The sequence below is a fragment of the Macaca nemestrina genome, chromosome 1, assembly GCF_043159975.1.
Source record: "Macaca nemestrina isolate mMacNem1 chromosome 1, mMacNem.hap1, whole genome shotgun sequence".
Lineage (NCBI taxonomy): Eukaryota > Metazoa > Chordata > Mammalia > Primates > Cercopithecidae > Macaca > Macaca nemestrina.
Window position 1 is genome coordinate 197,546,785 of NC_092125.1, and position 24,169 is coordinate 197,570,953.

The window sequence follows — 24,169 nt, forward strand, 5'->3', positions numbered from 1 at the left end:
CCGCACAGCCACCCCATCCCTGGCCTCCCGTCCTCCCTGCACTGGAGGGCAGCCCTTACCTGAGTCTCGGGAAGTGAGCTTCTGACTGTCCCTGCTGGGTGTCCGAGATGTCCTGGAACATATCTTCATCAGGCCCTCAGGGTGGGGCACAGGGAGGGGTGTTCCTTCTACCCTCCTCCTTCCCCCAACCCCATCCTGCTCCTTACTTGGCTTTGCTGGGCCCAGTGGCGGCTGTCGCTAGTTTCTTGACTGTGGGGAGGGATGTTTTGGGCATCAACTTTTTTGGTTCCTTAATAGGAGCTGGGAAGAGAGAGGAGTGGAGCATTCATCCATCTGACAGTCACTGGCCCTGTCTTGTGCTCTATGCAGGGGACTGTGGGCAGGAGGCTAATCTTGTCTGAGTATGCGCCACCACACCCGGCTAATTTTTCTATTACTATTATTATTATTATTATTTTGAGACGGAGTCTCGCTCTGTGCCCAGGCTGGAGTGCAGTGGCGCGATCTTGGCTCACTGCAAGCTCTGCCTCCCGGGTTCATTCTCCTGCCTCAGCCTCCCTAGTAGCTGGGACTACAGGCGCCCGCCACCATGCCCGGCTAATTTCTTTTTGTATTTTTAGTAGAGATGGGGCTTCACCGTGTTAGCCAGGATGGTTTTGATCTCCTGACCTCGTGATCCGCCTGCCTCGGTCTCCCAAAGTGCAGGGATTACAGGCGTGATTACACTGCGCCTGGCCAATTTTTGTGGGTTTTTTTTTTTTTTTTGAGATGGAGTCTCGCTGTCGTCCAGGCTGGAGTGCAGTGGCGTGATCTTGGCTCAGTGCAAGCTCTGCCTCCTGGGTTCACCCCATTCTCCTGCCTCAGCCTCCTGAGTAGCTGGGACTACAGGTGACCGCCACCACACCCAACTAATATTTTGTATATTTAGTAGAGACAGGGTTTCACCGTGTTGGCCAGGATGGTTTCGATCTCCTGACCTTGTGATCCGTCCACCTCGGCCTCCCAAAGTGCTGGGATTACAGGCGTGAGCCATCGCGCCCAGCCCACCCTCAGAATTCTTTATCTTCTCTCTCATTTACTCTCTAGAGATACCACCCAGTCTTATCGATTTAATTATCAATAAGTCAATGATTCCCAAATTTTCATCTCTAGCTCCTTCCTCTCTGACTCCAGACTCATATCTGACTTCCCTCTCAATACTTACACTTGGAGAGCTGATGGGCATCACACTGTTAGCATATCCCAAACCAATCTCTTGCTTCCCAAACCCATGACCCTTGAATCTACCCCTCTCCCCACGGTCCCCATCTGGCCCATTTACCCACTTGTTTGGATGACAGATGACTCCTTTTATTTCCTTGTGAGGCACATCCAAACCATCAGTAAATCCTGTCCACACTACTGTCCAGGTATTTCCTGAATTCCATCACTTGTCACCACCTCCACCACTAAGTGCTCTAGATCAAGTCACCGTCACCTTCACCTGGACATTCCAACAGCCTCCAACCTGGGTTTTGGCTGTACCCACCCCACCTAGAGTGTGTTCTTCCCACAGCAGCCAGACTGAGCTCGTGTTCTATTGGGGAAGCAGACATAAATACAAGGAGTAAAATACATAATGTGTTAAAGAGTTATTAAGTGTGACTGACAAGACTAGGCAGAGGGGCTGGGCACGGTGGCCCACACCTGTAATCCTGGCACTTTGAGAGGCCAAGGTGGGCAGATCACTTGAGGTCAGGAGTTCAAGACCAGCCTGGTCAACATGGTGAAACCCCGTCTCTACTAAAAACACAAAAATTAGCCAGGCATGGTGTCGTGCACCTGTAATCTCAGCTACTCCGGCTGAGGCAGGAAAATCGCTTGAACCCAGGAGGGCAGAGGTTGTAGTGAGCCAAGATCGCGCCACTGTACTCCAGCCTGGGCGACAAGAGTAAAACTCTGTCTCAAAGAAACAAAACAAAACAAAAAAACACTAGGCAGAGGAAGGAACCATTTTAAATGGGGTGGCCAGAGAAGGGCACACTAAGGTGACATGAGCATCGCCTGAAGGCAGTTACACACAGTGACATTCAGATCCTTAGAAAAACAGCCACTCTGGCTTGTGCACAAGTGCTGATGTTAACTCCTATATATCACACGCAGATACGTATACAAATCCACAAATCTGACGGTGGGGGCATGGATCCCACAGCCAGACACCAGGCTCTGAATTTCAGCTCCACTCCTTGCTAGTTGTGTGGGAACTTGCCAAGTGATCTATGCCTCAGTGTCCTCATTTATAAAACATGGACAACTAACACACACCTTTGTAGGGTGGTTGTGAGGTCTGAGTGACTTTTAATACATGCGAGGTGCCCAGAAGACTGTTTGGCAGCCAGATGGTCAAAGCTCAGTAAATGTTAACTTTGACTTCTGCTTCTTTTTTTTCTTTTTTTCTTTTTTTTTTGAGACGGAGTCTCGCTGTGTCGCCCAGGCTGGAGTGCAGTGGCGCGATCTCGGCTCACTGCAAGCTCCGCCTCCCGGGTTCACGCCATTCTCCTGCCTCAGCCTCCCGAGTAGCTGGGACTACAGGCACCCGCCACCACGCCCGGCTAGTTTTTTGTATTTTTAGTAGAGACGGGGTTTCACCATGTTAGCCAGGATGGTCTCGATCTCCTGACCTCGTGATCCGCCCGCCTCGGCCTCCCAAAGTGCTGGGATTACCGGCGTGAGCCACCGCGCCCGGCCGACTTCTGCTTCTTACACGGTTATGGCTGATTAGATGCTCTGAAGGGTGCTCCCATCAGAAAGCAATTATATCCTGCTGAGGACACAATTTTGAGACACTGTTGGAGTTAAAAGGTAAAGGAGGTCTACAGAAGAGAGGACTGGGCCAGGTGCAGTGGCTCACACCAGCACTCCCAGTGGCTCACGCCTATAATCCCAGCACTTTGGGAGGCTGAGATGGGAGGATCAACTTGAGGTCAGGAGTTCAAGATCAGCCTGACCAACATGGTGAAACCCCATCTCTACTAAAAAATACAAAAATTAGCCAGGTGTGGTGGCGGGCGCCTGCAGTTCCAGCTATTTGGGGGGCTGAGGCAGGAGAATCGCTTGAACCTGGGAGGTGGAGGTTGCAGTGAGCCAAATCATGCCATTGCACTCCAGCCTGGGTAACAAGAGCAAAACTTAGTCTCAAAAAAAAAAAAAAAAAAGATAAAGATAAAGAAAAAAAGAGAGAGAACTGAAGCCAGAAAGGCAGAGGGAGGGCAGCTCTGCTCTGTGGCTACTGAGCCTGGGCCCTGTGGTGTGAAGCCAGGGCCCTGGGCTCTGCTTCCTCAGCTCACCACAGGCCCCGAGCTCAGTACCACACAGCAGTGCCACCTTTCTTCAGGAGGACCGAAGCGGCTTCTGGTGGGTGGTGTTCTCTGGCCACTGGCAGAAGTAAAAGCAAATTCTCGGCCGGGTACGGTGGCTCATGCCTGTAATCCCAACACTTTGTGGGGCCAAGGCAGGTGGATCACCTGAGGTCAGGAGTTCAAGACCAACCTGGCCAAAATGGTGAAACCTCATCTCTGCTAAAACTACAAAAATTAGCCGGGCATGGTGGCACATGCCTGTAATCCCAGCTACTAGGGAGGCTGAAGCACGAGAATCGCTTGAACCCGGAAGGAGGAGGTTGCAGTGACTGAGATCACATCACTGCACTCTAGCCCAGGTGACAGAGCAAGACTTCATCTCAAAAAAACAAAACAAAAAATAAAAGCAAATTCTCGCTGGAAGAAGTCTTCTTCTACTAAGACCTGCAAGAGTCCCACAGATTAAAATCCAGCTATCAGCTCATAAACAAAGGTCACAAAACACGCCAGAGGGCAGGTCACCAAGAATGGAGTCAGCAGACACAACATACAACAGATACTGGAAGTGTCAGGTAGAGAATACTGAATAGCTATGTATAACATATTTGAAGAAATTCAGGATGTGCATGGAACAAAGGACAATCAGGAATAACCACACAGGTTTGGAAAATTACCACATAGAAAACGGAAATACTAGAGATGAAAAATAGCATTCTTGAAAAAAAAAATGCAACATAAATCCACTTACTTATATGCATATTGCTTATGTTGCCGGTACAGGTTACAGAGCAAACAGAGCCAAAAGGCTAGAGAGAGAATTTATAAACTAGAGGTGCAGTGAGACAAGGAATGCACAGAATGAGAGCAATGTTAGGAGGGAGGAATGACAGAAGCAGGGCTTGACTCTGGCTGAATGAGGTGGTGGACAAATCCTCTCCTCACAAGGCAACTATGAAGCTGGACAAAAATGATCCAACAGGCCGGGCACAGTGGTTCACACCTGTAATCCCAGCACTTTGGGAGGCCGAAGTGGGCGGGTCACCTGAGGTCAGGAGTTCGAGACCAGTTTGGCCAACATGGTGAAACCCCCTCTCTGCAAAAATACAGAAATTAGCCGGGCATGATGGTGGGTGCCTGTAATCCCAGCTACTCAGGAGGCTCACAGGGGAGAATCACTTGAACCCAGGAGGTGGAGGTTGCAGTGAGCCGAGATTGTGCCATTGCACTCCAGTCTGGGAGACAGAGCGAGACTCCTTCCCTACCCCCAAAAAAAGAAAAAAAAAAAAAATCCAACAACCATTTCAATGCTCTGCAAATTATCCAAAGGTATGAGATAATTTGCGAAGGATTTTTTTTTTTTTTTTTTTTTTTGAGACAGTCTCGCTCTGTCACCCAGGCTGGAGGGCAGTGGCGCGATCTCGGCTCACTACAACCTCCACCTCACAGGTTCAAGCGATTCTCATGCCTTAGCCTCCCAGATAGTTGGGATGACAGGCGCCTGCCACCACGCCCTGCTAATTTTTGTATTTTTTGGTAGAGACAGGGTTTCACCACGTCGGCCAGGCTGTTCTCAAACTCGTGACCTCAAGCAATGTGCCCGCCTCAGCCTCTCAAAGTGCTGGGGTAATTTGCAGAGCATTTTGTATGCTTGATAATGTTCTTGCCTAGGGCTGCTTTCATCCCCGGCCCCTCAGCTTGGTCCACATGGATGTTCTGCGGGGTAGGGCAAATTGAGGATCAGCAGCTTCACTGGCTAAGTTGAAGGCATCTCAATTTGGAGTGTAATCTTGGGATCTGACATTGGTTCAAAAGCACAGCCAACCAAAAAATTAGATAAATGGGACTTCATCAAAATGTAAAACTTTTGTACATCAAGGGACACCATCAAGAAGTGAAAAGACAACCTGAAGAAAGAGAGAAACTTTGGGAGGATGAGGTGGATGGATTACAAGGTCAGGAGTTCAAGACCACTTGGGCAACATGGTGAAACCCCGTCTCTACTAAAAATACAAAAATTAGCCAGGTGTGGTGGTGCACACCTGTCATCCCAGCTACTTGGGAGGCTGACCCAGGAAAATCGCTTGAACCCGGGAGGGGGAGGTTGCAGTGAGCTGAGATTATGCCACTGTATTCCAGCTTGGGCAATAGAGCAAGACTTAAAAAAAAGGGAGAATGGGAGAAAATATTGCAAACCATATATGCATATATGTGATTAGGGACTTCTATCTAGAATATATAGAGAACTCTTCTAACTCAATAGCAAAAAAAGACAAATAATCCAATTTTTTAAATAGGCAAAGGATCCAAACAGACATTTCTCCAAAAGAAATAAGCACATGAAAATATGCTCAGCATTATTAGCCATCAGAGAAATGCAAATCAAACCCATAATGAGATACCACTTCATACCCACCAGGACAGTTTTCATTAAAAAGATAACACAAAGAGCTGAGTGAAGTGCCTCACAACTGTAATCCCAGTATTTTGGGAGGCCAAAGCAGGAGGATCACTTGAGCATAGGAATTCCAGATCAGCCTGGGCAACACAGCAAGACCTTTTCTCTACGATGAACTTAAAAACTAGCCAGGTGTGGTGGTGCACACCTATAGTCCTAGCTACTCGGGAGGCTGCAGTGGGAGGATCACTTGAGGTCTGAGGCTGCTGCGAGCTCCAATTGTGCCACCACACTCCAGCCTAGGCAACAGAGCAAGACCCTATCTCTCCAAAATAAAAGAGTATACTATGAACAACTTTATGCAAATAATTAGAAAACTTACATAAAATATACAATTAAAAACATGTAACTCCACAACTGATTGAAGAATTTTACCCTGACTTTTGTTTAACTATTAAAGAAATTGAAGAAGTTGTTTAAAATAATCCCATAATGAAAAAAATATGGCAAGATGAATTTACAGACAAGTTTTACCAGCTTGCAAGGAAAGATGATTCCCATCTTATTTATTTATTTAGAGACAGAGCCTCGCTCTGTCACCCAGGCTGGAGTGCAGTGGCGCGATCTCGGCTCACTGCAACCTCTGCCTCCTGGGTTCAAGCGATTCTCCTGTCTCAGCCTCCTGAGTAGCTGGGACTACAGGCATGTGCCACCACACCTGGCTATTTTTTTGTATTTTGAGTACAGACGGGGTTTCACTGTGTTAGCCAAGATGGCCTCGATCTCCCGACCTCATGATCTGCCCGCCTCAGCCTCCCAAAGTGCTGGGATTACAGGTATGAGCCACCATGCCCAGCCGATTCCCATCTTACATAAGATCCACCAGATAGACCAGGCATAGTGGCTCACACCTGTAATCCCAGCATTCTGGGAGGCCGAGCCAGGCAGACCACAAGGTCAGGAGTTTGAGACCAGCTTTGCCAACGTGGTGAAACCCTATCTCTACTAAAAATACAAAAAAATTTAGCCAGATGTGGTGGTGCACACCCGTAGTCCCAGCTATTTGGGAGGCTGTGACAGAATCAAGTGATTCTCCTGTCTTAGCCTCCCAAGTAGTGTGCACCACCATGCCCAGCTAATTTTATATTTTTATTAGAGATGGAGTTTCACTATGTTAGCCAGTCTGGTCTTCGAGACCAGGGCGCAGTGGCTCACGCCGGTAATCCCAGCACTTTGGGAGGCTGAGGCAGGCGGATCATGAGGTCAGGAGTTCGAGACCAGCCTGACCAACATAGTGAAACCCCGTCTCTACTAAAAATACAAAAACTAGCCAGGTATGGTGGTGCACACCTGTAATCTCAGCTTCTTGGGAGGCTGAGGCAGGAGAATTGCTTGAACCCGGGAGGTGGAGGTTGCAGTGAGCTGAGATTGCACCACTGCACTCCAGCCTGGGCAACAGAACAAGACGCTGTCTCAAAAGAAAGAAAAAAGAAGAAAAACGAAAACTAGATTCAAAATCAGGAACATGACGATGATGTTCACCATCACTATTTCTATTTAACATCATATGAGAGATCCTAATTGCTATAATAAATTAATAAAATGAAATTAAAAGGCAGGAATGAAGAGAATGAAACAAAAATTATTCACAAATGACATGTCTGTCTTCATAGGAAACTTATAAGAATCTACAAATGAATTACTAGAAATAATCAGAGTTTAGCACCATGGCTGGCTATAAAAACAATATACAAAAATCAATGCATTTCTGTATTCCTGCAATAAACAGAAGAATGTCTGTTTTTTTAAAGACACATTAAAAACTCTGAGATACCTAAGAATATCTGGGAATAAACCTCATGAAAAATTCTAGTTTTATGGCCGGGTGCAGTGGCTCACGCCTGTAATCCCAGCACTTTGGGAGGCCGAGGCAGACAGATCATGAGGTCAGAAGATCAAGACCATCCTGGCTAACATGGTGAAACCCCATCTCTACTAAAAATACAAAAAATTAGCCAGGCGTGGTAGTGGGCGCCTGTAGTCCCAGCAAGTCGGGAGGCTGAGGCAGGAGAATGGCATGAACCTGGGAGGCGGAAGTTGCAGTGAGCCGAGATCGCGCCACTGCACTCCAACCTGGGCGACAGAGCGAGACTCTGCCTCAAAAAAAAAAAAAAAAAAAAGGCCGGGCGCGGTGGCTCAAGCCTGTAATCCCAGCACTTTGGGAGGCCGAGACGGGCGGATCACAAGGTCAGGAGATCGAGACCATCCTGGCTAACACAATGAAACCCCGTCTCCACTAAAAATACAAAAAAATTAGCCGGGCGTGGTGGCGGCGCCTGTAGTCCCAGCTACTCGGGAGGCTGAGGCAGGAGAATGGCGGGAACCCGGGAGGCGGAGCTTGCAGTGAGCCGAGATCGCGCCACTGCACTCCAGCCTGGGCGAAAGAGCGAGACTCCGCCTCAAAAAAAAAAAAAAAAAAAAAAAATTATAGATTATAGTTTTATGTATAAAACTAAGCCAGGCACTGTGGCTCACGCCTCTAATCCCAGCACTTTGGGAGGCCAAAACAGGAGAATTGCTTGAGCCCAGGAGTTCAAGACCAGCCTGGGCAACACAGTGAGACCCTGTCTCTACAAAAAGATTAAAAGATTAGCTGCACATGGTAGCTTGTGCCTGTAGTCCCAGCTACAAGAGAGACTGAGGTGGAAGAATCGCTTAAGCCCAGGAGGTGGAAGCTGCAATGAGCTACAATTGCCACTGCACTCCAACCAGGGTAACAAAGACCCGATGACCCTTTCTCGAAAAGAAAAAAGAAACCCCCAAAATTGTATAAAACTCACATGTAGAAAATAATAAATGATGCTGGAACAACTCATTGTCCATAGGGAAAAAGGTATAATTGTATCACTCATTAAAATTATTACTACATGAATAAAAGCACTAATATGAATAGCAACATTTTAAAAGTTTTAATATAGATGATTATCCTTCTAAACTTGGAGCAGGAAATGATTTCTTTTTCTTTTTTTTTTTTTTTTGAGACAGAGTCTCACTCTGTTTCCCAGGCTGAAGTGCAGTGGTGCCATCTAGGCTCACTGCAACCTCCATCTCCTGGGTTCAAGCGATTCTCACGCCTCAGCCTCCCAAGAAGCTGGGATTACAGGTGCCCGCCACCATACCTGGCTAATTTTTGTATTTTTAGTAGAGATGGGGTTTCACCATGTTATTCAGGCTGGTCTCAAACTCCCGACCTGGTGATCCACCTCACTCAGCCTCTCCAAGTGCTGGGATTACAGGCATGAGCCACTGTGCCCTGGTCTCGAAGACCAGACTGGCTAACATAGTGAAATCCCATCTCTACTAAAAATACAAAATTAGCTGGGCATGGTGGTGCACACTACTCAGGAGGCTAAGACAGGAGAATCACTTGAACCTGGGAGGCAGAGGGCAGTGAGCTGGGATTACACCACTGCACTCCAGCCTGGGATTACAGGGATGCCCACCACGCCTGGCTAATTTTTATATTTTTAGTAGAGACAAGGTTTTGCCATGTTGGCCAGGCTGGTCTTGAACTCCTAACCTCAGGTGATCCACTTGCCTTGGCCTCCCAAAGTGCTGGGATTACAGGCGTGAACCACTGTGCCTTGCCAGTGGGTGTTAAATTTTATAACATATGTGTTACATATACTTTTGACATGTGTCAAATATTACATTAAAAGATAAGTAAGGCTGGGTGCGGTGGCTCACGCCTGTAGTCCCAGCACTTTGGGAGGCTGAGGCGGGTGGATCACGAGGTCAGGAGATCGAGACCATCCTGGCTAACATGGTGAAATCTCGTTTCTATTAAAAATACAAAAAATTAGCTGGGTGTGGTGGCAGGCGCCTGTAGTCCCAGCTACTTGGAAGGCTGAGGCAGGAGAATGGTGTGAACCCAGGAGGCAGAGCTTGCAGTGAGCTGAGATCACACCACTGCACTCCAGCCTGGGCAACAGAGCGAGACTCCGTCTCAAAAAAATAAATAAAAAAAGATAAATAAAAAGACATTCTACAGACTCACGGACAGAGCTATTCACTGACAGATAAGACATGTGAACATATACAGTCTTATATATGAAGAGACAGATTCATATGTTTCCTTACAAAATGAAACAAATCTATACCCACCAAGAGCCACATTCTCAAGACACACAGAGAAACACTAACATATTAACACACACACAAACTGACCCACACATTGATTCACATGCATTCCTACCCAGCTCTTGGCCCACAGGTGAGGGGACTCCTATAGGGGCATACTGGACCACTGGGGTGCTGTGGGTGTTTATAAGCAACTGGACCAGTGGGTCTCCCAGAGAACACCCCCCAATCCTGGGTTCCCTGGGCACTCACCTGATTGCCGAGATACCACTTTCCGTGGGACCAGCTTCTTGATCTATGCAGAAAAGAAGTAAAGGGTGAGCATCCCTAATCTAAAAATCAGAAATCCAAAATGCAGGCCAGGCACAGTGGCTCACACCTATAATCCCAGCATTTTGGGAGGCCAAGGTGGGTGGATCACTTGAGGACAGAAGTTCAAGACCAGTCTGGTCAACATGGCAAAATCCCGTCTCTACTAAAAATACAAAAATTAGCCAGATGTGGTGGCATGCACGTGTAATCCCAGCTACTCTGAGGCTGAGGCAGGAGAGTCGCTTCAACCTGGGAGGTTGCAGTGAGCGTCGATCCTGCTGCTGCACTCCAGTCTGGGCAACAGAGCGAGACTCTGTCTCAAAAAAAAAAAAAAAAAAAATTCGAAAATGCTCCAAAATCTGAAACTTTTTGAGTGCCAATATAACGCCTTAAGTGGAAAATTCCATACCCGACCTAACTCATGTTACAGGTCTCGTCAAAATTTTGTTTCATGCACAAAATTATTAAAAATATTGCATAAAATCACCTTCAGGCTATGGTTTAAGGTGTATATGCAACAGAAATGAATTTCGTGTTTAGGTCGTGTACAGGTCCCATTCCCAAGTTTTGTTTTTTTTTTTTTTTTTTTTTTTTTTTTTTTTGTTGAGATGGAGTCTTGCTCTTGTTGCCTAGGCTGGAGTGCAATGGCACAATCTGGGCTCACTGCAACCTCCGCCTCCTGAGTAGCTGGGATTACATGAGTGCCACCACGCCCAGCTGATTTTTGTATTTTTAGTAGAGATGGGGTTTCACCATGTTGGCCAGGCTAGTCTTGAACTCCTGACCTCATGATCCACCTGCCTCGGCCTCCCAGAAGTGCTGGGATTACAGGTGTGAGCCACCGCGCCGGCAACTATCTCATGTATATGCAAAAATTCCCAAATCCGAAACACTTCTGGTCCCGAACCTTTTGGATAAGGGATACTCAACTGGTATTATATTCCAAAAGGAGCTGCCACATGTCTAGGTCCACCCTCATTTAGTGACCCTTCAGTTAGGTCCGGAGAGTGCCATGATCCCCACCTTTGTCCAAAATAGCCTGCCCCCACCACCTGAGTGTCTTGGCTCTGTACTCACTGGCGGTGGTGGGAGTACGAAGTTGTCTGGAAAAACTCCTCTTCGTCCTTGACATTCTCCTTCCCACCAGCCCTTATCCTCTGTGGTCTGGGAAAGAAACACACCGGTGGGGAGGTGAGCCAGGTCCCCCAAGGTCCTTTCCGGGGTCCCACTCCTTCTTATAGATGTAATTTCAACATTTATTTTAGATTCAGGGGGTACATGTGCAGGTCTACCCTTTCTCAACACCCACTTCCTTGGGCCCCCCCACCCTGTTCCTCTCACACCTTGCTGAGTACTTTCACCACGTCCCCCCTCCGCAGCGTCAACTCGTCTGGGGCCTCAGGCTGGTAGTCAAACAGGACCCTGTAGGCCTCAGGGTGGGAGACTGGGAAGAGGTCAGTCCACTGTCCTCTGAAGCCAAGCCTCCCCCATTCATCAGCAGCCCCCGCCTCCATCAGCCCAGCTGGCCCCAAGTCACAACCTTGGGAGTGGCTGAGGGGGTGGGGGACCCTTTGGATGGGTGCTCACCTGTCTGCAGGTAGTCTGGAGGGCTGTCATAGGCCAGGCTGCTCAGCTAGTGGGGGAAGGGGCAGGGAGGAACCAGATGAGCCTCCAACCACCCCAAGAGTAACTCACCACCTCTGTGCCCACTCTGAGCCAAGTTACCTTGGGAGGCCGCTGGGGACCAGGGCTGACTGAAGGCATGTCTGGGTTACCAAAGCCTGGTGAGGGACAGTGAGGTTAGGGAGGGTGCTAATTCACAGGTTAGGTCATGGGAGAGGGTCAAAGGGGTCACAGGGTCAGGATATGTGAATCACAGGCTCATGCCACTGGGAGGGTCATTGGAGATTGCGAGTCACAGGGTCGAGGTCTCACTTGGGGGCCCACTGTCCAGCAATTCCACAAAGTTGGATGGGAAGGCTCCCAGCTGCCCGTTCTTCTTCCCCAGCCACCAGCCGTCCTCAATCTGGGGAGGGGGTAGGACGCAGGGGCATCTGGTTCTGCCCCAAGGATCCCTAGGATAATCTTCCACCCTTGGTTCTGCCCAAGCGCCCCTTCCTCCCTCTATCCCGTGCTTCCCCATATCTGCGCCGTTGCCATTCCCACTGTCCACACCCTCACTTCCCACCCCGCTCACTTGGGAGGCGTGTTCCATCATCTTTCCCCTAACGGTCCCATCACCTCACCCCTCACCTCCTTTATCATTTCCACGATCTCCCCAGCTTGCAGCTTCAGCTCGTCCGCCTGCTCTGGGCTGTAGTTGAAGTTCACTTTGCACCATCTTTGGGGCCCCGGGTATTTGGCAGGATGACCTAGCACCGGACAAGCGCACCGCAGCTCGAGCCGGACGCCCCAGTACGAGGAGCTGGGGGTAGCGCGAGGCGCGAACGTAGCCTTTGGTACCTCCAGCCCCGCCCCAGGGCGGAGCATTGTACTCGAGAACCAATCACAGGCCGCAGAGCGGACCCGGGGCCCCGCCCAGAGCCGTGCCCGTCACCAAGAGCTAGAGGCGCCGGGGTCGCACTGACTCTGCGCGCCCGCCCACCGGACCCCGTCCCGGACCTTGCGCTCACCTCGGCGGCGCGCACAGCGCGGTCTCCGCGCCTCTCTGGAACCCCGCAGGGTCTCTGGGATCTCCTGGAAATCAGGGCACGGGGAAGGCGCTTTCAGCTCCCGCGGGGCGCGCGCTGAGACTCCACAGCCCGCCCCTGGCTCGGCCTCACCTGCACCAGGCGCTCTGGGAAGAGGCCATAGCGGCCCCCCAGTTCTCCGCGAAGCCAGCCCCGCGCGGGCACCCAGCGCACCTGCCGGACCACGTCCCCGGGCGCCAGACTCAGCTCGTCCTCCTTCTGCGCGCGGTATCCGGCCAGGACGAGGACCTCTGCGGGCGGAAGACGGGGCCGGCGCGCGGCTCAGAAAGACCCAGGCGGGGCAGCCTGGCCAGGGCGGGCGTGTCCCCAGACACCGTAGAGGGCAGCGGGGGCCGGGGTGTGGTGTGGGCTCTTGCCATGTCCACGGTTGCAGAGAGAGGCCACCTCAAAGTCTCCGCACTTACCCATGGTTTCCGGGGCGCCCTCCAGAGCCTGGCAGCTCCCGCTGACGGCCGAGTACTGGGCCCGCGCAGGGCGCGACCGGAGGCGAGACAGTATGGTAAAGGAGGCGTAGCCGCCAGCCGATAGGTCGGGCCAGGTGCTGGGAGTGGGTGTGGAGAGGGGGCGGCCCGGCTCAGCAGGTTCAGCCCCCAACCCCGGGGTGAGGAGGACTCTAGGGTCTCTGGCCTGTGCAGCGGTTACAGCTCTGTCACAGGCTTTTCCCGCCTACCTAAATTTTAGGCCAGCCGCCTCTCCCTTTCGCTCAGCTTTTGCCCGGAGGCTCCCAGCTACAATTTGCACAGAGCCTTCCCAGGCCCACCCTCCCCCACCTCACAAGCTTTTGGCTCCAGGGGAAAAGGTGGGGAGAGGCACATACCAGGGTGGGGTCCCCCAGCAGGTAGCAACAGCTCTAAACCGGCCTTGAGTGAACGAAGTGGCTGCCCTTGTACCAGCAATAACTTTTGAGTGGACACTTCCAGTCTTTCTTGCAAGGCGTACTCCTCTCTGGCCGCGTACCCACCCTCTACCCCCATATAGGAAGGAGACAGCAAAGACCCCTGCTTTGGGGCCAGAGGTCTGGTTTGGTTTGGTTTCAGAAAACACCTCCAGGTTCTCCCTGGGAGTTAGGCAGGGAGAATGAACTTTACGAGCTTCCAAGGTTTCTGCTCACAGTTGAGCCCCCAGCCGGCAGGAGTCTGAATGTTAGGGCCCACCTATGGCCAGTCCATGTGGGATAGGCTCTTTCAGGTAGAAGGCTGAGCCTACTAACCACATCCCTTGACCCCTGCCCCACCACCACGGAGGAAGCCAAAGTCCTTGCCTATGACACTAGCGGAAAAAATCTGTTTCTCCTGGGGTGTCCAAGGTACACAATGCTCCTCCCAGGAACGACTGTGTCTGTCTGGGACTTCAGCAGCCTGCGCAAGGCCCCACAGGCCCTTTGTCTTTCAGGTTTTCTGAAACTGTTGTGAGAAGTTATCTACCACCCTCAACACACACACACACACTCAGGGTGACAATGAACAAAGCAAGTTTACATCTGCCACTTCATTTATTTTATTTGCAGGAGGAGTTGAAACAAATTTTAAGGGAGATTTTCATTTTCCCCCTAAACATGAATCATTCAAGTAAAACCAACTTAACTATAGAAATGTAGCAAAGTAAGGGGAAAGCAGCACAACAACCCAAGAGGCAAAGGCTGGGGGGAGAGGTGGGTGCAGTCCGCATATAACATATGCATAAATGCCTTATGATTCACCTGCTCAGGACCGCCTCCCCAGAAGGCAAGCACAAGGACCCATTTTAAGAGGATGTTTCCCCCCAAACATCTGAGAATGCTTCAACTTAAACAGCTTAAGGTTAAAGACAAGAAAAAAAAAACCAAAAAAACCCCATGAACCACCCAGCCATAACCACCTTCCTTAATCGATCACAGGAGTTTCTTTTCATTTTATAAAAAGATTAATAAAAAATATTGAAAAAATTTTCTCATCTTATATTTGTAAAGATAATAGAATTCATAAGTTTCTTAGAAAACAGACCAGACACTGCCCTCCAGTTTCCACCCCGTTGCTGGGAGGATCAGCAGGACTAGAAAGTTTGGGATACTGGAGCTGCTGGTGGAGAATAGGGAAGTCCAGCCCAGAAGAAATCAGGAAATAGGGCTCAGGGGCACGTGAGGTGTGGTTAGGAGCAACTCCACGTGATACATGGCTGCGCAGAAAAGGGGAACACAAGGTGGTCGGAAAGGCCTTAAACTCCTCCTTGACATACAAAACCGGTTTTTACAAAGATCCAAGCAGTTTGGTCCCAAACTGAGGTGAACACTTCAAAGTTTATTCACATGCTTTGTTTTCTCTTTCAAGAATCAAAGTTTCCCAAATTAAATGTTTCTAATATTACTACATATGCCTAAAAAAAGAAAAAAGAAAAAAAAAAAAGAAGGGCTTTTAAAATCAGGACAGGGGAGAAGAGATTGAAAATCATCGAATTAGTCCTCTTAGCTCCAAATGAAAAGAAATTAGAACAAAACTGTTGGTTTCTAATAGGAAACAAAAATCCAAGCATCGCTCTCCCACCCTACCCCTGCCCCCACCCCCACACACCAACAACAAATGAGAAAAACAGCGAAAGCCCAATGCGTTGTGTTCTGCTCAAGAACTGGGCCTGACCCCCGGGCTCCATGGCCAGCCTCCTCTGTCCAGTGGGAGACAGTGCCAGGGATGCCTTTTGTGGTAGTACAATCTGCACGGCTGGTGGGGGGTGGGGGTAGGATTTACGCAATCTTCTTGAGGTTCCTCTGTTAAGCCAGCCATCTTCCCAGTGCCTCTCTCCCCTGGGCAGGAATCCCGTCAATAGTGGCCCCTACTCGGCTGTGGGCTGTATATTGTCCTTCTCTTCTCGGTTCTCTGTCCCACTCTCGTCGTCTTCAATCTCCCCTTCCTCCCCACTGAACTTGTCATGGGCCCACTTGGGGCTGGTACTTGATTTCCGGAACATGAACCGGCCCCGACCCCGAGGAAAGGCTCCTCGGCCCCGGCCCCGGCTCACCCACTTATCACTGCCTTCTCCTTCACGGTCATCATGCTGAGGGGAAAGAAAATTGCCATCAGTGCCAGAGTGAGTAAGATGTGGCCAGAGCTCTCTCCTCTGCACCCACCCAAATGTGCCTTTCCCAAAAGAACCTGTGCCCTAAACCCAGCCTTTTGCTCCTTTTCTGCACTTCTCCCTGTCCCCTGCTCCAAAAATGCCAGTGGTTCAGATCCACAAGAATATCAGTTGAGTGATTTAGAAATTTTAAGGTAACAGCTTGAGCATTGTAATAATGATGAGGACGATGATGATGATGATTCACTGAGCATGAACCCTTCATAGTTTAAGGAAAATAAAAAAGTCACTGAGCACTGAAGTAAGACATTTATATACTATCTCATTTAATCCTCATATCTATCCTATCACCTCCCACTCTGCAAACGAGGAAAAAGCTTAGGAACTTTAAGCAACTCCATATGATTTAGTATATCCTCTCTCAAAGGATGGGTCTGAGAAAGCCAATCACACCAAAACGTGAAACTCCATGTGAACTGGGTTGCTAAGCAGTTAAGAAAGGAGGCAATGCGGCTGGGTGCAGTGGCTCATGCCTATAATCCTAGCACTCTGGGAGGCCGAGGCGAGTGGATTGCCTGAGCTCAGGAGTTCGAGACCAGTCTGGGCAACACGGTGAAACCCCTGTCTCTATTAAAATATTAAAAAAAAAAAAAAAAAAAAAAAAAGCCAGGCATGGGGGTGTGTGCCTGTAGTTCCAGCTATTCGGGAGGCTTGAGGCAGGAGAACCGCTTGAACCCAGGAGGCAGAGGCTGCAGTGAGCCGAGATAGTGTCACTGCACTCCAAATGCTCAGAATCCAATGCTGGGGCTGGGGCTCTTCCTGACCCTCCGACTCCACTCTCATTTTGTATCTCCCCTGTTTTATGCAAGGAGGCAGTGTGACAAAGTAGGAAGAACACTTAACCTACATTTCATTTTTTTTTCTTTTTCACTTAGTTCAAGGAAAGGATTAACCTACATTTCAAACAATCCTTGCTCTGACAATCTCATGAGACAGAAGGAGGGATCCAATCAAACAATGAATGAGAAAACATTTTGAAAACCAGCAGTCATTACCTTATCAGCCCCAAGACTTCAGAACCTAAACCACCCCCCACACAAGCTTGGGTCTTAGGCTCTTGGAGCTCAGCTCAGCAGAAGTGTCAGCTTCTTCTGACCACGGCTGCTTGTTCACACTAAATGAATCAGGCTGGCAATACTCTCTCAGGTGGCAGATGGGGCAAGGGAGATGGCCTTTAATCCTTCCCCTACAGCAGTCCCACTCCAGCACCCAACCTGGGCCCATCCAACTACAATTCCCTAGAGATAAGTTCAAAGGTCCTCTAGTAGCCTCAAAGCAGCTACCAGCAGCAGCAACCCTAGAAAAGGGATGGTGGCCATGCACAGGAAACACAATACCTGTTTCCTAGCTGTCCAACTGACAATATAGATTCATTCCAGCCATTCTAGCAGGTGATGGAGATTCAGCTGCTCCTTTACCTTAGTTATAACACTCACACCGGCCTGGATCTTCGCCTGCTGTTACATACCAAGGCCAAGAGTGCTCACTCAAGGCCAAGGTACTTCAGCCTATAAAAGTTCTAATCTGAAGGAGGCCCAGAGTGCAGGGGAATGATTAACAGCTTAGATGAGAGAAGCCCCAGTGGCATTTCATTTTGGAGAGACATCCCTTTCCTCAAAGAGATCCTGAGCTGTCTTTCTTGTCATTCTTGCATGAAGGAGTGGCAGTGAGGAACAGCAGCATTGGGGAAGGGTTATGGCTCTATCCACAGGAATGAGGGAGACTGAGGGTGGGGTGGTGGTTGAGCAGTAAAACAAGTTCACAGACTAAAAAGACAAGACCAATGCTTCTTGCTTATCTTGGAAACCATAAACATCTTCAATGATAAACCCTTTGAAGACCAGGACTGCCTCTCTAGAGGACACCCATCCAGTTAGCACACCCCAGTGCAATATTCCTGCACATAAATTTAATCGCAGTTTTGAACAAACTAATTAAGGCCTGGTATCAGCTACTGTGGGTGTCAAAGGCCCTCTGACCCTTCCTGGTTATCCCCAGACACATACCAAGTAATACTTCTTGCTTTTGGGTGTGTACTCTGGGTCCCACTCCTCTTCCCGGTTTCTTTTTTGAAAATCGTTGTTGCTGTTGTTGTTATTGTTCCCAGAGTAGTTGCCTCTGCCCCAGCCTCTTCCTCTGGCTCGAAACTGCTATTGCAATAAATGAGGGAAAAAGGAACAAAGGATCATGCCAGGAATGGGGAACAAACCCCCCTGCTTTCTGTTCAAACACTTTTCTGGTGTGGAATAGACAGCTGTCTTCCAGTCATATGCTGGTCAGCTGGTTTCCAGCCATTCCCTTTCTGCTCATTTCAAGTCTGTAGCCTACACAGAGGACAAACCTGCCCCAAGGGCCTCCCTATAAACAGCAGTAGTCGAAGTAAGTGGGGGAAGTTCTGAGACCAGAAGCTGTAATAGGCTTTCTAGCTAAGTGATTATGAACAGAAAAGCAACAAAAAACGGAAAGGCCAGGAAATGTGGGAAGGAGAACCAAAGATTCCAGGGTCTTTGGATTGGATTACTTATGTCAAAGGCAACAAAACTGGTATTCTGATGAAACATAATCAGAGTTGGTAGGAGCAAGGAGCTTACAGAAAGGGGGAGAGGGGAGGGTCTTACAAAGGTTCCTCGAGCTCTGCCACCTCCTCTTTCACTTGGACCCACAAAGTCTTTGGTCCCCAGTCTTGATTTGTCAAAGCCCGTGGTGCTCTCCTCTCTTTCCTCTGTCTCTTCAGTGTACTCTTCTGCTTTGTAGGAGTGAGATGACTGGGAGGAAGAGGAGGAGGATCTGGACCTGTCTCTTGCTCTCCGATGCTTCCTGTGAAAAGAGAAGAGCCATCAATCATCTTCTAGGGGACACTGCTTGGCTGGGGCCTCATGGATAAGCACAGGACAATCAAAAGTGTGCCTGTGATGAAGAAACTAATGATGAGTAACCTTATAAAACCAGCTCACCCCCAACCTACCAACCCAAGATACTTCCCCTCAATTCTGTCAGTCATGTTCAGTGACACATCTATATCTGAGTCTGTGATAAACATATGACATACACAGAAGCAGGAACAAAACACAGTCCATGGCCTCCAGTAGCTCAGTCTAAGATACAGGCATGAATTGGTAAGGAAATTAACACTATATTGAGAGCTCCGAAGTATCTGGTACTGGGCCAGATAAATAGCTCTGTATATTATCATCGGTTAGTGCTTTCTATTACTTTTCTTACAGGAATGCTACCTGTCTTATAGGGTTCTCTAAATAAACAATGTGTTTAAACACTTTATACCAACATAGCTGGCATGCAGTAAAGGGCAATATGACTCAGTATTATTTCCCTCATTTTATAGGTAGGAGGCTCAGGTGAGAGAGCCAAGCAGAGCCCGGATTCTAACCTAGCTCTAATTATACGACGACTCCACATATTACCTCCCACTGAGCTCAAACAGGTTGTGTCACTAAGCCTAGGATCTGGCGTAACTCTCCCAGAGTTATGTCCCTTCCCTTTCCTTCATCTGGGGGAAATTACAGACTAGGGCAAATTATCTTAGTACCATGAGTCACTGTCTATGTACTAAGGTCAGTACCAGCCCTGCCATGTGATAGTGGAGGTTACTGAATACCTCTAGGGGGCAGCAAGGCCAGGATCCCAGGAGTAGAGGAGTAGCAGGGCCAGCCAAATGTCAGTAACCTATCATTGTCTTTCCCTCCCTCAGTCTTCCATTATGAAAGGTATCATGCTCCCTGCTCCTCACCTACACATACTTACTCATACAAAGGGGAAATCTAAGTTACTGTCATAGGATTCACATAACTTCAACTGTGACCCCACTAAACATCCGTGCTATTTCAAGAGGTTTTCAAAAATAAGACTCTCTGGCCGGGCATAGTGGCTCTCTCCTGTAATCCCAGCACTTTGGGAAGCCAAGGCGGCTGGATCACTTAATGTCAGGAGTTCAAGACCAGCCTGGCCAACATGGCGAAACCCCATCTCTACTAAAAATACAAAAATTAGCTGGATGTGGTGACAAGCATCTGTAATCCCAGCTACTCGGGAGGCTGAGACAGGAGAATCACTTGAACCCAGGAGGCAGAAGTTTGCAGTGAGCCGAGATCATACTGCACTCCAGCCTGAGCGACAGAGTGAGACTCTACCTTAAGGGGGAAAAAAAACAAAAAAAAAACAAAAAAAAAAAACTCTCAAAAGGCCTCAAATTTGAGTCTTAGCATTGTCTTTCTTTTTTTTTGTTGTTGAGACAGAGTCTCCCTCTATCTCCAGGCTGGAGTGCAGTGCTGCGATCTTGGCTCACTGCAACTTCCACCTCCTGGGTTTAAGCGATTCTCCTGCCTCAGCCTCCTGAGTAGCGGGAATTACAGGCGCCCACCACCATGCCCGGCTACTTTTTGTATTTCTAGTAGAGACAGGGTTTCACCATGTTGGCCAGGATGGTCTCAATCTTCTGACCTCATGCTCTGTTCACCTCGGCCTCCCAAAGTGCTGGGATTATAGGCGTAAGCCACCACACCTGGCCAGCATTGTCTCTTATTAGCTGTGTGACCTGGGTAAGTCATTCTTCAGTTATATAAAAAAAAGTTCTGGCTGGGCATAGTGGCTCATGCCTGTAATCCCAGCACTTTGGGAGGCCAAGGTAGGCAGACTGCTTGAGTCCAGGAGTTCTAGACCATCCTGGGCAACATGGCAAAACCTCAATTCTGTAAGAAATACACAATTAGCCAGGCATGATGGTGTACACCTGTAGTCCCAGCTGATTGGAAGGTTGAGGTGGGAGGATCACTTGAGCCCAGAAGGTCAAAGCTGCAGTAGGTCAGTGATATCATCGCCGCACTCCAGCCTGGGTGACAGAGCAAAACCCTGTCTCAAAACGGGCCAGGTGTGGCAGCTCATGCCTGTAATCCCAATGCTTCAAGAGGCCAAGGAGGTGGGTGGGAATCACTTGAGGCCAAGAGTTCAAGACCAGCATGGGAAACATAGCCAGCCCTTGTCTTTAAAAAAAATTTAAAAAATTAGCCGGGCATCATGGTGCATATCTGTACTCCTAGCTCAGCCTACTTGGAAGGCTGAGGCAGGAGGATCACTTGAGCCCAGCAGTTCAAGGATGCCATGAGCTACAATTGTGCCACTGCACTCCAGCGACTCTGCCTGGGCGACAGAGCAAGATTCCATCTCAAAATGGGCCAGGTGTGGTAGCTCATGCCTGTAATCCCACCACTTTGGGAGGCCAAGACAGGCGGATCACGAGGTCAGGAGATGGAGACCATCCCGACTCACACAGTGAAACTCCGTCTCTACTAAAAATGCAAAAAAAATTATCCGGGCGTGGTGGCGGGCGCCAGTAGTTCCAGCTACTCGGGAGGCTGAGGCAGGAGAATGGTGTGAACCCAGGAGGCAGAGCTTGCAGTGAGCCGAGATCACGCCACTGCACTACAGCTTGGGCGACAGAGTGAGACTCTGTCTCGGAGAAAAAAAAAAAAAAATCACAGAATACCGGGGTTTGCAGGGGACTCGTTCAAAGTCACATAGCAAGTCAGAGGTAGGCATGTGTTCCAGGGAGAGGAAATCAAGAGTTAGTTATCCAGACTCAACTCTGAAACGCTTGAGGGGTTCATGTTCCACTTCTAAGTGGCGGCCCAGGCACTACTGTACTACTACTTCCATTCCCTGCTGAGGATTCGCAGGTTCTTTATCTATGGGCAGCCCTGAAAGCTGCCAAGGCTCCTAATGCATAAGTAACACACTGGAATGAGAGACAAAGTAGAACAAAAAGATCTGTGTTTGCGGTCAGCTGATAATTGTGATTTTTTTTTTTTTGGTGAGATGAAGTCTCCTCTGTCACCCAGGCTGGAGTGCAGTGGTGAGATCTCGGCTCACTGCAACCTCCGCCTCCCAGGTTCAAGCGATTCTCCTGCCTCAGCCTCTGGAGTAGCTGGGACTACAGGTGCACAACACCATGCCCAGCTAATTTTTTTTTTTAAGTAGAAACAGGGTTTCATGATACTGGCCAGGCTGGTCTTGAACTCCCGACCAGATGATCTGCCTGCCTCGGCCTCCCAAAGTGCTGGGATTACAGGCAAGAGCCACTGGGCCCACGCCCAATACTTGTAATCGTAAGGCACATCATTCTAAGCTTGGCTTATCTTTCAAATGGGCAAAATGGGCATCACACCAACTGTTCAACTTATCTCAAGGGGTTATCAGAAAATTGATACAAAAACACAGCCGGGCACAGTGGCTCACACCTGTAATCCCAGCACTTTGTGAGGCCAAGGTGGGTGAATAGTGAGGTCATGAGTTCAAGACCAGCCTGGCCAACATGGTGAAACTCCATCTCTAAATACAAAAAATTAGCTGGGTGTGGTGGTGGGCGCCTGTAATCCCAGCTACTCAGGAGGCTGAGGCAGGAGAATCACTTGAACCAGGGAGGCGGAAGTTGCACTCTAGCCCAGGCAACAGAGTGAGTCTCCGTCTCAAAAAAATAAAAGCTTGCCAGCTGAAGTTCAGAATCAGCAGAAGTGTTGCTTCTTACCAGAAGGTATGGGGCTTCAAGTGTGCTACTTTTTGTGACACATGATTAAAAGTCATGGAACATTCAAAAACATAAACAGAAACATCAGGACATAGGCATGAATGTTGCCCCACAAAGTTCAACAATGCCATCTTTGTTTAAGGAGTACCTGGAACACCTCTCCTGGAACTGTCTGTAAAACTAGTTTAAAAGGCACTTAAGATCAACAATCATGTCCTATCTAGTTCCACCCTGTTTCTTTGACTAAACAGTGTTATTACTTGACAATGACTTTGGGCCATTTCTATAATACAACCTCCCCATGAAAATGTGTGATGAAAAAAGGCACATCTAAAACTGCAAAAGGAATTCCCAAATGATTCTAATGATTCTCCACACCATCCCTGTGGTCAATTTAACAGATTAACTTCTGTCATGAAGCCTTCTTTGGACAAAGATCACACTATTTTGATGCAGAAATTGTTTTCAAACTAGGGACCCTATTGACATTTACATGGATTAAAAGAAGAAACAGGTTGCTGTAATTACTAACCCTAAACTCCTCTGATTTGAAAGTTCTGGTGTACAGCCCAAAGGGGGCAGACAAGAAACTTAAGAGTCTAAAAGGGGTGACAGGGGCTTACGTACTTCTGTTTCTTTGATCCTTTATGAGTTTTCTCTGTTTTCTCAGCTGACCTTTCCCTCGAGTGGCTGGAGTCTCGGGAATCCACTGATTCTCTCGATTTACCTCGTTTAAGATCTCTCTCCTTATGTTTTTTACGACGTTCAATATCAAGGCGGAGATCAACAGGATCATCTTTGTATTTTCCCTCAGCCTATCAAAAGATAAGTCAAAATTAAGGTTTCTGGGATTGAGAGCCATCAACTCAACCATCCCACAAACTGTGGTTTTTACTCCAATGGAGGGGTGCAGAGGAAGCACTGGGAAATGTGAGGCATCTCACCCAACCTTGGAAGGGATGCAGGATGTCCCACAGAAGTTACTCCATAAGGATCCCTCACAGAACCCAAGCCAGTTCTCCAAAACAATGATGCTGGCCTTCTGAAAATGCTATGCATTGATCTCACTTTGTTTCTTTTCTGGCCCAGTAATGACTCTGGCTAGTTTAGAAGTTGAGAAGGCTGGCCGGGGGCAGTGGCTCACGCCTGTAACTCCAGAACTTTGGGAGGCTGAGGCAGGCAGATCACTTCAGGAGTTCGAGACCAGCAAGGGCAACAACCAAAACCCTGTTCTCTACTAAAAATACAAAAATCAGCCAAGCAAGGTGGCATGTGCCTGTAATCCCAGCTACTAGGGAGGCTAAAGCAGAAGAATCGCTTAAACCCAGGAGGTGGAGGTTGCAGTGAGCCGGAGATCGCACCACTGCACTCCATCCTGGCCAGTAGAGCGAGACTCTCTCTCTCTCAAATAAATAAATAAATAAAATAAAATAAAATAAAATAAAATAAAATAAAATAAAAATGTTGAGAAGGCTAAAATTAGCTCTGGAAAAGTAGGTGGTTGGGCTGGCTCAGGCTTAGCCACCACTGAGAGTAGAAATGCTCACCTTCCCCTACCTATACTGTAGTATCCATGCATGGCTTATCCTCCAGTTGGAATTATCTCTGAGTACTGAGTCCAAAGAGG

At 48.7% G+C, this 24,169-nt stretch overlaps 2 protein-coding genes across 9 annotated transcripts in view; both read right to left on the reverse strand.

Annotated features, from left to right (window-relative positions):
• The window catches only part of LOC105494719 (SH3 domain containing 21), a 28,742-nt gene extending 15,332 nt beyond the window's left edge, over positions 1 to 13,410 (reverse strand). The window contains exons 1-12 of one of the 5 annotated variants that reach the window (XM_071096065.1): positions 13,301 to 13,410; positions 12,969 to 13,126; positions 12,819 to 12,882; positions 12,439 to 12,557; positions 12,121 to 12,211; positions 11,911 to 11,966; positions 11,773 to 11,818; positions 11,529 to 11,629; positions 11,263 to 11,349; positions 10,126 to 10,168; positions 207 to 300; positions 60 to 112 (exon numbers count right to left, since the gene is read on the reverse strand). In XM_071096065.1, the coding sequence (XP_070952166.1) occupies positions 60 to 112; positions 207 to 300; positions 10,126 to 10,168; positions 11,263 to 11,349; positions 11,529 to 11,629; positions 11,773 to 11,818; positions 11,911 to 11,966; positions 12,121 to 12,211; positions 12,439 to 12,557; positions 12,819 to 12,882; positions 12,969 to 13,126; positions 13,301 to 13,304 (916 nt within the window). In that variant the 5' untranslated portion in view covers positions 13,305 to 13,410. Of the gene's footprint in view, positions 1 to 59; positions 113 to 206; positions 301 to 10,125; positions 10,169 to 11,262; positions 11,350 to 11,528; positions 11,630 to 11,772; positions 11,819 to 11,910; positions 11,967 to 12,120; positions 12,212 to 12,438; positions 12,653 to 12,818; positions 12,895 to 12,968; positions 13,127 to 13,300 lie in introns of those variants that run through there. The other 4 variants (XM_011763441.3, XM_071096066.1, XM_071096070.1 and 1 more) reach the window with 4 other exon arrangements.
• A 959-nt stretch (positions 13,411 to 14,369) lies between these two features.
• LOC105495218 (thyroid hormone receptor associated protein 3) overlaps positions 14,370 to 24,169 on the reverse strand; it is a 106,299-nt gene continuing 96,499 nt past the window's right edge. For 3 of the 4 annotated variants that reach the window (XM_071096062.1, XM_071096061.1, XM_071096063.1), the window contains exons 9-12: positions 23,170 to 23,357; positions 18,623 to 18,821; positions 18,011 to 18,154; positions 14,370 to 15,923 (exon numbers count right to left, since the gene is read on the reverse strand). In XM_071096062.1, the coding sequence (XP_070952163.1) occupies positions 15,702 to 15,923; positions 18,011 to 18,154; positions 18,623 to 18,821; positions 23,170 to 23,357 (753 nt within the window). In that variant the 3' untranslated portion in view covers positions 14,370 to 15,701. The remainder of the gene's footprint in view (positions 15,924 to 18,010; positions 18,155 to 18,622; positions 18,822 to 23,169; positions 23,358 to 24,169) is intronic. The other variant, XM_071096064.1, reaches the window with a different exon arrangement.